Source organism: Anolis sagrei, chromosome 7, assembly GCF_037176765.1.
Source record: "Anolis sagrei isolate rAnoSag1 chromosome 7, rAnoSag1.mat, whole genome shotgun sequence".
Taxonomy (NCBI): Eukaryota; Metazoa; Chordata; class Lepidosauria; order Squamata; family Dactyloidae; genus Anolis; species Anolis sagrei.
Genome location: NC_090027.1, coordinates 20,146,726 through 20,160,222, shown reverse-complemented (window position 1 = coordinate 20,160,222; position 13,497 = coordinate 20,146,726). Strand labels below are relative to the sequence as shown.

General features: G+C 41.3%; 1 protein-coding gene across 1 annotated transcript; it reads left to right on the top strand.

Annotated features, from left to right (window-relative positions):
• Window positions 1–4,129: 4,129 nt before the first annotated feature.
• On the top strand, window positions 4,130–13,292 carry GKN2 (gastrokine 2). Its single transcript, XM_067470604.1, has 6 exons — window positions 4,130–4,141; window positions 6,566–6,622; window positions 6,760–6,891; window positions 8,623–8,733; window positions 10,233–10,386; window positions 13,210–13,292. Exons 1-6 carry the CDS (start codon window positions 4,130–4,132, stop codon window positions 13,290–13,292), a joined length of 549 nt encoding a protein of 182 aa, XP_067326705.1.
• Window positions 13,293–13,497: the final 205 nt, after the last annotated feature.

Here is a 13,497-nt window from a genome sequence, read left to right as displayed (position 1 = left end):
CAGTGGAGCTGGCGCAACAGGGGGGTCGTATGCTCCCTGCGTTCCGCTCCTGTTAGAATCATGGCTGCCGCACGTTGGACTAATTGAAGCTTCCGGGCCGTCTTCAAGGGCAACCCCACGTAGAGAGCGTTGCAGTAGTCTAGGCAATGCTCTCTACTCTACAATACTATTTTAATCCGCCTCTTCATTTGGCTCAACATAATTAAATACAACTATAAAATCACAAATCACAACACAGTTAAAATGCAAAGAATCATTTATTCTTTGCTTAAGGAATCCTCATAGAATTCATGGATTTGACACATATCAACAAGCACCATGAATCCAGGGAGAAAAATACAACTCAAATCGTAAACAGTTCTGGTTCTAAGAAATCCCTAATTTTAATAAGCTAATAAAATAGGTGAAGCAATGGGAGCTCTTGCATGTCTTGCACCTTTACAGAGGATATGTAGGGAGGAATAGAGAGAGAGAGAAAGTTGTATTATTCATTGCATACCTTTTGCAATGAATAATACAACGGGAGTCCTCTCTGTTTGCATTTGGAAAAATCCATAGAGACAAATGCAATAAATTTGTAAGAAAAAGCCACGGTGGATAAGGACGATTTTTGCAGGATGCATTTGGACTACAGATGTGGTCCCAGGGTTGCATTTGAACCACAGACATGACCCAAGGGGTGCATTTGAATGACAGATGCTCTCCAAAGGCTGCATGTAGACTGTGAAGGTGGTCCAAGGGCTGCAAATGCACTGTAGACATCATCTGAAGGCTGCAGATGAACAACAGATGTGGTCCCAGGGTTGTAATTGGACTAAAGATGCTGTCCAAAGGCTGCAAAGGAGGCCCAAGGGTTGCCTTTGGGCTGCAGACATGACCCAAAAGCCATATTTGGACTAGAGATTATATTCTCAGGATGCATATGGGCTACATACATGATCTCAAAGCCATATTTGGACTACAGATGAAGTTTGAGGGTTGCATTTGGATGACAGATGCTGTCCAAAGGCAGCCTTTAGGCTGTGAAGGGCTGCACTTGGACTAAATACATCATCTGAAGGCTGCATTTGGGCTACAAACATGACCCAAAGGTGGCATTTGGACGACAGATGAAGTCCAAAGGCTGCATTTAGGCTGTGAAGGGGGTCCAAGGGTTGCCTGTGGACATCATCTGAAGGCTGTATTTGGTCTACAGACAGGACCCAAAAGCCATATGTAGACTACAGATTAACCCCAAGGGCTGCATTTGGATGACAGATGCTATCCAAAGTCTGCATTTAGGCTGTGAAGGTGGCCCAAGGGCTGCAAATGCACTGTAGACATCATCTGAAGGCTGCAGTTGGATGACAGATGTGGTCCCAGGATTGCATTTGGACTAAAGATGCTGTCCAAAGGCTGCATTTAGTCTGCAAAACAGGCCCAAGGGTTGCCTTTGGGCTACAGACATGACCCAAAAGCCATATTTGGCCTACAGGTGTTGTTCTCAAGATGCATTTGGGCTACAGACATGAACTCAAAGCCATATTTGGACTACAGATGATGTTCTCAGGGTGCAATTCGGGTTACAGACATAGCCTCAAAGCCATATTTGGACTACAGATGAAGTTTGGGGGTTGCATTTGGATGACAGATGCTGTCCAAAGGCTGCCTTTAGGCTGTGAAGGGCTGCACTTGGACTAGATACATCACCTGAAGGCTGCATTTGGGCGACAGACATGACCCAAAGGTGGCATTTGGACGACAGATGAAGTCCAAAGGCTGCATTTAGGCTGTGAAGGGGGTCCAAGGGTTGCCTGTGGACATCATCTGAAGGCTGTATTTGGTCTACAGACAGGACCCAAAAGCCATATGTAGACTACAGATTAACCCCAAGGGCTGCATTTGGATGACGGATGCTATCCAAAGTCTGCATTTAGGCTGTGAAGGTGGCCCAAGGGCTGCAAATGCACTGTAGACATCATCTGTAGGCTGCAGTTGGACGACACATATGGTCCCAGGGTTGCATTTGGACTAAAGATGCTGTCCAAAGGCTGCATTTAGTCTGCAAAACAGGCCCAAGGGTTGCCTTTGGGCTACAGACATGACCCAAAAGCCATATTTGACCTACAGATGATGTTCTCAGGATGCATTTGGACCACAGACATGACCTCAAAGCCATATTTGGACTACAGATGATGTTCTCAGGGTGCATTTGGGCTACAGACATGACCTCAAAGCCATATTTGGACTACAGATGATGTCCTCAGGGTACATTTGGGGTATAGACATGACCTCAAAGCCATATTTGGACTACAGATGATGTTCTCAGGGTGCATTTGGGCTACAGACATGACCTCAAATCCATATTTGGATGACAGATGCTGTCAAAAGGCTGCCTTTAGGCTGTGAAGGTGGCCCAAGGGCTGCACTTGGACTAGATGCATAGGCTGCATTTGGACTACAAACATGACCCAAGGGCTGCATTTGGACGACAGATGAAGTCCAAAGGTGTAAAGGGGGCCTGAGGGCTGCCCATGGACTGCAGACATCATCTGAAGGCTGCATTTGGTCTTCAGAAAGGACCCAAAAGCCATATGTGGCTACAGATAAAGGGCAAGGACTGCATTTGGATGACAGATGCTATCTAAAGGCTGCATTTAGGCTGTGAAGGTGGCCCAAGGGATGCAAATGCACTATAGACATCATGTGAAGGCTGTAATTGCTTCTTGGCTGGATAGCCCATGGACTGGATAGCCCATGAGGTCTCTTCTAACTCAAGGATTCTATGATTCTATTTGGTCCTGGGGTTGCATTTGGATTAAAGATGCTGTCCAAAGGCATTTAGCCTGCAAAGGTGGGCCAAGGGCTGCATTTGGGCTACAGACATGACCCAGAAGCCATATTTCGACTACAGATGATGTTCTCAGGGTGCAATTGGGGTTACAAACATAGCCTCAAAGCCATATGTGGACTACAGATGAAGTTTGGGGGTTACATTTGGATGACAGATGCTGTCCAAAGACTGCCTTTAGGCTGTGAAGGTGGCCCAAGGGCTGCACTTGGATTAGTTACATCATCTGAAGGCTGCATTTGGGCTACAGACATGACCCAAGGGTGGCATTTGGATGATAGATCAAGTCCAAAGAATGCATTTAGGCTGTGAAGGGGGCCCAAGGGCTGCCTGTGGACTGTAGACATCATCTGAAGCCTGTATTTGGTCTACAGATAGGACCCCAAAGCCATATTTGGACTACAAATGATCATTCTCAAGCTGCATTTGGGCTACAGACATGACCCAAGGATGACATTTGGATAACAGATGAAGTCCAAAGAATGCATTTAGGCTGTGAAGGGGGCCCAAGGGCTGCCTGTGGACTGTAGACATCATCTGAAGCCTGTATTTGGTCTACAGATAGGACCCAAAAGCCATATTTGGACTACAGATGATGTTCTCAGGGTGCATTTGGGCACAGAATGACCCAAAACCCATATTTGGACTACAGATGATGTTCTCAGGGTGCAATTGGGTTACAGACATAGCCTCAAAGCCATATGTGGACTACAGATTAAGTTTGTGGGTTGCATTTGGACAATAGATGCTGAGGGGCTGCACATACATCATCTGAAGGCTGGTTTTGGGCTACAGACATGACCCAAGGGCTGCATTTGAATGACAAATGCTACCCAAAGGCTGCATTTATGTTGTGAATGTGGGTCAAGGACTGCATATGGACCTAAGGCTGCATTTGGGCCACACATGTGGTTCTGGGGTTGCATTTGTGCTACAGGCATGATGACCCAGGGCATAAGAGTAATAATAATCATACCCCACATTGACTGCCATGGCTCAATGCTAGGACACGTCTTCCTTTTGCACAGCCACCTGCTCTAATGCAAGGAATGCAACCCTGAAGGTCTGAGCGGAGCCTCCTGGCAAAAGGAAACGGTGGTGTTTGCCCAATGCAGCATGTTTCCCGGTCAGTTGATGGGCGCCAGGTATCGGGGGCGGTGGCCAGCATGGCGATAAGGCCGTTTGCAATGGCGTGTCCCCAGATAGCGGCCCCCACACACACCTTCCACCCGGGCAGTATAAAATCCCCGACGCCATTGGGTTGCATCCCATTTGCTCCCTGGCCTCTCTGCAAGAAACATGAACAGCCTTGTGAGTATTTTCCCGGCAAATTCCTCTCTGACCTTTGACATGCCCTTTTCCCCCAACAAGGTCTTGTATTAATTTTTGCATTCAAAACTGACTGTCGCTGGGGCTTATTTCCAAAGTAGGGCTTCTATTCCAAGCATCCTCAATAATCCCGAGAAGTCATGCTAGAGCTTATTTTTGGGGTAGGGCTTATTTTTCCAAATTAATTGTTGTAATTAGGACTGATTTTTGAAGTAGGTCTTAGATTGCAATCATCCTCAATAATCCCGAAAAATCACGCTAGGGCTTATTTTCGAGGTAGGTCTTATTTTTCCAAATTGAATGTTTTTGATGACCTGTAACTAGGGCTTATTTCTGAAGTAGGGCTTCTATTCCAAGCATCCTCAATAATCCCGAGAAGTCATGCTAGGGCTTATTTTTGGGGTAGGGCTTATTTTTCCAAATTAATTATTGTAATTAGGACTGATTTTGGAAGTAGGTCTTAGATTGCGATCATCCTGAATAATCCCGAAAAATCACGCTAGGGCTTATTTTCGAGGTAGGTCTTATTTTTCCAAATTGAATGTTTTTGATGACCTGTAACTAGGGCTTATTTCTGAAGTAGGGCTTCTATTCCGAACATGCTAGGGCTTGTTTTCGGGAAAACAGGGCATTGCAATTGTCTTTCTGATGGGAAGCCTTTGCCGATCCATTACGTGATGGAAACAATATTATTTGCAATAGTAATATGGGCAAAATTAATCCGTCATGGGAAACACAATGAATTAACCCATTTCCTGAACCAGTGTTTTTTTAAAGGAAGATATCAGAAGGAACCAAATATTTGATCTGGAAGGGACTCAGTTCTCAAATCAAAATATTGATCCTTAGCGTTGTATTTTTCTTTGGTGCGTCTAGACTGCGGAATTAATCCAGATCGACACTGCTTGAACGGCCATGGCCTAATGCGGTAGAGTTGTAGTTACTTCTATGAAGTCTACTCTTGTCTCAGTGAACTACAGCTCCAAAGATGCCATGGCATTGATCCATGGTAGTTAAGGAGTTTCAAACTGGATTAATTCTGCAGTGTAGATGCATCCTTTGTGAACTCCCAACGGATAGACATAGGAGTTTCAGAAGACTATGGTGAAATTTGGGGTTCAATAAGGAGATATGGGTCAATTTCCACCGCTTTCAGATTTCCATGTCGATCTGCATCCATGCACAGGAGCTTGCAATAATAATAATAATAGTAATAATAGTAATAATAATAGGTAAAGGTAAAGGTTTTCCCCTAACATTAAGTCCAGCCGTGTCTGATTCTGGGGGTTGGTGCTCATCTCCATTTCTAAGTGAAAGAGCCGGCATTGTCCATAGAAACCTCCTAGGTCATGTGGCCGGCATGACTGCATGGAACGCCATTACTTTCCCGCTGGAGCAGTACCTATTGATCTATTCGCATTTGCATGTTTTCAAACTGCTAAGTTGGCAGAAGCTGGGGCTAACAGCGGGAGCTCACCCCCACTCCCCAGATTCGAACCTGCGACCTTTCGGTCAGCAAGTCTAGCAGCTCCGCCGTTTAATCCACTATGCCACCGGGGGGGCTGCTAATAATAATAATAATAATCGCCACCGGGAAATAATAATAATAATAATAATAATAATAATAATAATAATAATAATGTGTTTGTTGCCTGCCTCTTCTTGATGCTTAGTTGAAAAAAATAACAGACACAACACTATCGAAATGCATATTGCAAAATGCAGGCTGAAATTCACAATTTGAAATTGAAACTGGGCTTTTCCCAATATGTATCTTGTGGATCACAGTTTTTCTAGGTGACTATCCAACCGTATCAATTTTAAACTGCATTTAATTATTAAAGAAGCTGGGGCTAACAGCGGGAGCTCACCCCACTTGCCAGATTCGAACCTGCAACCTCTCGATTAGAAAGTTTAGCAGCTCAGCGGTATAACCCACTACGCCACCGGAAGATGATGATGATGTTAATAATAATAATAATAATAATAATAATGTGTTTGCTGCCTACCTCTTCTTGATGCTTAGTTGAAAAAAATAACAGACACAACAATATCGAAATGCATATTGCAAAATACACCTTAAAAATGCAGGCTGAAATTTACAATTTGAAATTGAAACTGGGCTTTTCCCAATATGTATCTTCTGGATCACAGTTTTTCTAGGTGACTATCCAACCATATCAATTTTAAACTGCATTTAATTATTAAAGATAATAATAATAATAATAATAATAATAATTATTATTATTATTATTATTATTCAGCTCTCCGGATCTCCTAGCATTGAGCTATGGAAGTCAAAGTGGGGCATTGTTGTTGTTGATGATGATGATGATGCAGCCCTGAGTTAGCAATCTTTGTTTCTATTACCGGTATATAAGATATATTTTCTTTTTTTAATTCCAGGCAGCAATAATCGCCCTTCTGGGATTCTTCTGGAGCCCGGCGTTAGGTTCTTACCAGGTAAATGGCGGAAAATCACTTTTAATGCATGCTTTGAAAATGGATTCCAAATTATTTAGTGTTTACCCACTCTGCAGTTATTCGGTGTATAGATAGGGATGGAAATAATACAAATATATGCCTTTATTTGCATTCAGGTCTATAGGATCCCGAGCCCTGATGGAGATTATGTCCAGCAAACGGTGACCATTGACAACGAGAACCAAGTGGCCAATGTACATGTCTATGGAGGGCTCTGCTCTTCGGACACAATCTTTGACTATAAACATGTGAGTATAACACACACACATCTTTGCAAACTATATATCATTTGGTAGCTATTTAGAAAAAGATATGCTTCCAAATGGGGAAAGATGTCTGTTTGCCATAGGCTGGGATTGCCCTCGCTTCTGTACCTTGCATGCGATGAGCTTTGCTTTGCAATGGGTTATCTATAAAAGCAGATATACGGTATATATGTTTGTACCACAAAGGTTCCTCCATGGTTTGATGGATCTGAGTCAAACTTGGCACATAGAACCTTCATGATCCAACTTAAAATTATTGAGGGTTCCATAATTAAGAAACCATCCTTTTTAGTCAAAAAGGGAAAGTAAAGGAAGGAAGACAATTGGCTGTTGCTAGGTGAAGTGGCACTCTGTGATGTCACAGAGAAAGAAAGAGAGTGAAGTGGATTGGCTGTTGCTAGATTACATGTGTATGAGAAAAAGGGAAGAAGGAAGAAAAGAAAGAAAGAGAAAAAGAAGGAAAAGGAAGGAAGGGAGAAGAAAAAGGAGGGAAAGAAGGAAAAGGAGAGGGGGGAAAGGCATGAGAGGGGAGGAAAGCAAGAAAAAGACCAGCAGAGAAAGGAAGGGGAGAAAGGAGGGACAGCAAGGGAAAAGGAGGGAAGAGGAAGGAAGGAAGCAAGAAGAAAAAGAAGAGAAAGAAAAGAAGGGACAAAGGGAAAGATGGGAGAAGGAAAAAAGAAGGAAGAATGAAAAGGAAGGGAATGAAGGAAAAAAAGGAGAAGGAAGAAAAAGGAGGGAAGGAAGGAAAAGAAAGGCAAGGATGAAATGTATGACAGGAAGGAAGGAGAGAAAGTGAAAGAAGGCAAGAGAAAGGAAAGAAGGAAGGAGGTAGAAAGAAAAAGGAAAAGAAGAAGAAGAAAGTAAAGGTATGAGGGAAAGGAAGGAGAGGAAAAAAGGGAAGAGGAAGAAAGCAAGGAGAAAGAAAAAGGAGGGCAGGAAGGAAAAGAAAGTAAAGGAGGAAAGGTTTGTGGAGAAGGGCAGGAAGAGGAAAGAAGGAAGGAAGGAAGGAGAAGATAGTAAAGGTATGAAGAGAAGGAAGGAAAGAAAGGAATAGAAAGAAGAGAAGAGGAAGGAAGGGAGCAAGGTGAAAAAGAAGGGAAAGAAAAGAAGGGAAACGGGACAAAGGGAAAGATGGGAGAAGGAGGAAAGGAGGAAGAAAGAAAAAAGGGAAGGAAAAGAAAAGAAAGATATCAGAGGAATGAAGTAGAGGGAGGAAAAGAAGGGAAGAGAAAGGAAGGAAGAAAAGGGGAAAGAAGGAAAAGAAAGTAAAGGTATGAGGAAAAGTAAGGAGAGGAACAAGAGGGGAAGAGAAAGGAAGAAAGGCTAAAGAAAAAGGAGGGCAGGAAGGAAAAGAAAGTAAAGGAGGAAAGGTATGTGGAGAAGGAAGGAAGAGAAAGGAAAGAAGTAAGGAAGGAGAAAAGGAAGGGAAAGAAAAAGAAAAGGACCGAAGGGGAAGAAAGAAAAAGGAGAGAAGGAAGGAAAAGAAGGGCAGAAAGAGGAAAGAAGGAAGGAAGGAAAAGATAGTAAAAGGATGAGGGGAAGGAAGGAGAGGAAGAGAAAGAAGAGAAGAGGAAGGAAGGAGCCACACTCATTGGAAGATGAATGAATGTCAGTCCCAAAGCCGGATAGAAAGCAGAGGAATGGAAAGATCCAATTGTTTGTTCTTTTCTTCTCTTCTTTTCATTCCTTCTTTCCTTCCTTCTTCTGTTCCAGGGCTACATCGCCACCCGGCTCTTCTCTCGCCGCGCTTGCTTCATCCTGAAGATGGAGAAGGGCTATGTCCCGCTTCTGGAGGAAATTGGCCGACTATCCTATGAGAAGCAGGTAAGGGTGGCTTTTTTTGCAGAGATTTTGTTGCTTTTCGGGGTTCACGATCCAATGCATGGTCCTCCAGTGTCATTCTATGGTTTGCTTCTCCTGGAAATTAGCATCGAGTTGCACTGGAGGACCTGGCAAATCCTACAGGGAATGCTTCTCTAGGAATGTCTAGGTCCACTTGTGCAGGGTATACAATGCATTATTATGGGATGATACATTTGGCACCACCTTTCTTTGTCCTCATGCTCTGCAGATGTCTCAGAGTGCAATGCCTATCATCATCCTTAGGGATGATGGTGATCTAGAGCTAAAATGTAGGGGTCTTTGCCAGGAGGCAGAGACCAATTAGACTCATCAAAGAGTTCTTTTTCCCTGGCGAGACAGAGAAGCATCCCATATTTTTCCCTGATTTCCCAATGAAAAGTCTCACCAGTTGAAGAAAAGCCATCGAGGTTTAATGCGATTCAGCTGAAACTGATGCAAAGCTGCAATAATTCGCCAAAGCTAAGCATGAGGGGAATACACCAATATAGTCATATTTATAGCAAATTCAAAGTTGCAGAGTTCAAACTCCCCACCCCGGCTTCCCTGTTGTTCCCTGCCATGATCAGGAGACATGAAGGCAGGATGAGGGAGCACAAAGGAATCTAGGAAAGGAGTAAAAAAAGAAAATGCCATGCCATGCGGCCGGCGAGACAAAGGGGAAATCTCAAGCCAGCCTGATCTATTGTGCTTTGAGTGGCATGAATAATCAGAGCGAAGGCAAAAGGTTTTTTCGAGGACCTTTTGTCCCCCAGGAGGAAATATGATTAAGATTTTTGCCAAAGGGGCAAGCTGAGGGCTGGGCAATTCCTCCGAGGGCCACCAGCTGCCCAGGCTATTGTTCATGCAAAAGGAAGTTGTGGATAAAAAATCCTGGAATGTTTGGGGCTTTGTAGTCCCTTTGGTGGAGTTTCTTCATGTATATAGGGGAAACAAAGGTCAGAAGAAAAGGGGAAAGGCTTCTGCCACACAAAGAAATCAGAAAACACATTTCATATATCTAAAGTTCATAAAAGGCAAGATTTCATAAGGTTTGTCCATGTGGGGGGAAAGAGTGTCCATAGGGGATGGCTAAAATGCAAGGGTGTTGCACAAAGGCCCTGGCAGGAGTTCTTGAGTGGCCCAAATGGACCTGGTGTCTCTGGAAACAAGCTTTGCTCCCCGTCCTTGGAGAACTACAGCTCCCGAGAGAGGCAGAGACCCCAAGGTCTAGCAATTCCCGAAGTTTCATGGGGTCCTCATTGTTGTTAAGGCCTTGGCAAATTGACCAAGACTTAACCCCTATTGCGCAGTCTGGTACCTTTGTCCTTTGCAGAACTATAAGTCACCATCCCTTGTTGGGGGGGGGGGGAGCATGCTCGACGTCATTGGGAATTGAAATCCAATGCCACAGGTGCAAAGTGCCCACGATGAATATTGAACTGGGTTTAGGGTCTCATTTTTGTGCATGGTTTCCTTTGCAGATGATGAAAGAGATGATGTCCTCTAGGAATGTCTGGGTGCAATACGAGCCCAGCGACTCCTTCTTTGCATCCATCCGGGAATGGCTCAAGTTCGGAAGCTCCATTGAACACCTCTGCAGGGACGTCCCTGTCTACACCGTCAAAAGAATCGAGAGTGAGTTGTCAGCTCTAAACCACATCATCATCATCACCATCATCATTATCATTATTATTATGTCTATCTATAACCCACTTTATCTCTCCACAAGGAGACTCAAAGCAGTTATGTATCCATTATTAGTATTAGACTGTGCTGTTGTTGTTGTTGTTATGTTTATTATGTTTATTTATACCCTGATTTCTCTCTCCACAAGGAGCTTCAAAGCAACTATGTATCAATTTTTAGTATTACAGTGTATAATAATAATAATAATAATTATTATTATTATTATTATTATGTTTATTTATACCCTTGCTTTTTCTCTCTACAAAGGAGGTTCAAAGTGGCTATGTATCCATTATTAGTATTAGACTTTATTATTATTATTATTATTATTATGTTTATTATGTTTATTATTATGTTTATTTATACCCTTGCTTTTTCTCTCTACAAAGGAGGTTCAAAGTGGCTATGTATCCATTATTAGTATTAGACTTTATTATTATTATTATTATTATTATGTTTATTATGTTTATTATTATGTTTATTTATACCCTTGCTTTTTCTCTCTACAAAGGAGGTTCAAAGTGGCTATGTATCCATTATTAGTATTAGACTGTATTGTTATTGTTATTGTTATATTATCATATTATATTATTGTTGTTATTATTATTGTTATTGTTGCTATTGTGTTTATTTATATCCTGATTTTTCTCCCCACAAGGAGGTTCAAAGTGGTTATGTATCCATTTTTAGTATTAGAGTGTATAATAATAATAATAATAATAATAGATTATTGTTATTATTATTATTGTTACATTATTGTTTTGTATTATTATTGTTATTGTTGTTGCTATGTTTATTTATACCCTGCTTTTTCTCTCTACAAAAGAGGTTCAAAGTGGCTATGTATACATTATTAGTATTAGACATTATTATTATTATTATTATGTTTATTATTATTATTATTATTATTATTATTATTATGTTTCTTTACACCCTGATTTTTCTCCCCACAAGGAGGTTCAAAGTGGTTATGTATCCATTTTTAGTATTAGAGTGTATAATAATAATAATAATAATAAAAAATTATTATTATTATTATTATTATTATTGTTATTATTGTTACATTATTGTTTTGAATTATTACTGTTATTGTTGTTATTATGTTTATTTATACCCTGCTTTTTCTCTCTACAAAGGAGGTTCAAAGCGGCTATGAATCCATTATTAGTATTAGACTGTATTATTATTATTATTATTATTATTATTATTATGTTTATTTATACCCTGATTTTTCTCCCCACAAGGAGGTTCAAAGCGACTATGTATCCATTTTTAGTATTAGAGTGTATAATAATAATAATAATAATAATATATTATTATTATTATTATTATTATATTTATACTCTGCTTTTTCTCTCTACAAAGGAGGTTCAAAGCGGCTATGTATCCATTATTAGTATTAGACTGTATTATTATTTTATTATTATTATTATTATTATTATCATCATATATCTCTATCTGTCAGCTATTTATCCATCATCCATCTCTCTCATCTATCACCTCTGTTATCTATCATAGAATCATAGAATCATTGAGTAGAAAGAGACCTGGTGAGCCACCCAGTCCAACCCTGCCAAGAAGCAGGAAAATCACATTCAAAGCATATAGCTCTATCTGTCAGCTCTTTCGCTATTCATCATCCATTAGAAAGAACTTCTTGACTGTGAGAGCTGTTCAGCAGTGGAACTCTCTGCCCCAGAGTGTGGTGGAGGCTCCTTCTTTGGAAGCTTTTAAACAGAGGCTGGATGGCCATCTGTTGGGGGTGCTTTGAATGCAATTTTCCTGCTTCTTGGCAGGGGGTTGGACTGGATGGCCCATGAGGTCTCTTCCAACTCTTTGATTCTATGATTCTCTCTCTCTGTTTATCTATCTATCTATCTATCTATCTATCTATCTATCCATCTATCTTATATCTCTATCTGCTAGCTCTTTCTCTATCCATCATTCATTATGTATCTCTATTATCTCTCTGGTATCGTCAATCTTTTCTCTCTCTACTATCTCTATCTATCTATCTATCTATCTATCTATCTCTTCTCTCCCTCTCTCTCTCTATCTTTTCTCTCTGACAGCTATCTATCGATCTATTCTATCTGTCTATCTATCTATCTATCTCTTCTCTCTCTCTCTCTCTTCTCTCTGACAGCTATCGATCTATCGATCTATCTATCTATCTATCTATCTATCTATCTATCATCTCTACTCTCTCTATCTTTTCTCTCTGATCTATCGATCGATCGATCGATCTATCTCTTCTTTCTCTGTCTTTTCTCTCTGACAGCTATCTGTCTGTCTGTCTGTCTGTCTGTCTGTCTATCTATCTATCTCTTCTCTCTCTATCTTTTCTCTCTGGCAGCTATCTATCTATCTATCTATCTATCTATCTATCTATCTATCTATCTATCTATCTCTTCTCTCTCTCTCTATCTTTTCTCTCTGGCAGCTATCTATCTATCTGTCTGTTTATCTATCTATATCTTTTTCTCTCTCTTTCTGCTATCTATCTATCTATCTATCTATCTATCTATCTATCTATCTATCTATCTATCTATCTCCCCCTCTCTTTCCCATCTGTCGGGAGGGCTTTGAGGGTGCCTTCCTGCTTGGCAGAAGGCGGTTGGACTGGATGGCCTTTGGGGGCCTCTTACGACTCTATGATTCTATGATTCTGCTGTACTTGCACTTGTGGAACCCCATCTGTCCTGCCATAGCTTGGAACTATATAATAGTTTGGTTGCGCCATAGACTGACCCCCTTTGTTTCCCTCTGCAGGTGGTTACCATGCCAGCGGCTGCGCCAAGACCGGCATCCTGGGCATTTTGGGCATCACCGTCTGCGGCAACATTAACCTGTAATGCCATCTTCTCTGCAAAATAAATATCCAAATTGTGCATCCTTCCTTTGGGGCTTCCTGATCCTTCCCTTCCATATTGAGACCCACAAATAAAGAAGAGCAATGTTTTGCAGCGTTTGAATTTTGCACATCATTGAGTAAAATAACCCCTTTACTTTAGGAGTTTTGCAGATTATTATTATTATTATTATTATTATTATTATTAT

Excerpts from the sequence above, each read along its gene's own strand:
- GKN2 (XM_067470604.1), top strand. Across the intron at positions 6,623-6,759 it reads CGGCGTTAGGTTCTTACCAG|GTCTATAGGATCCCGAGCCC; the intron begins GTAAATGGCGGA and ends ATTTGCATTCAG. Across the intron at positions 6,892-8,622 it reads CAATCTTTGACTATAAACAT|GGCTACATCGCCACCCGGCT; the intron begins GTGAGTATAACA and ends CTTCTGTTCCAG.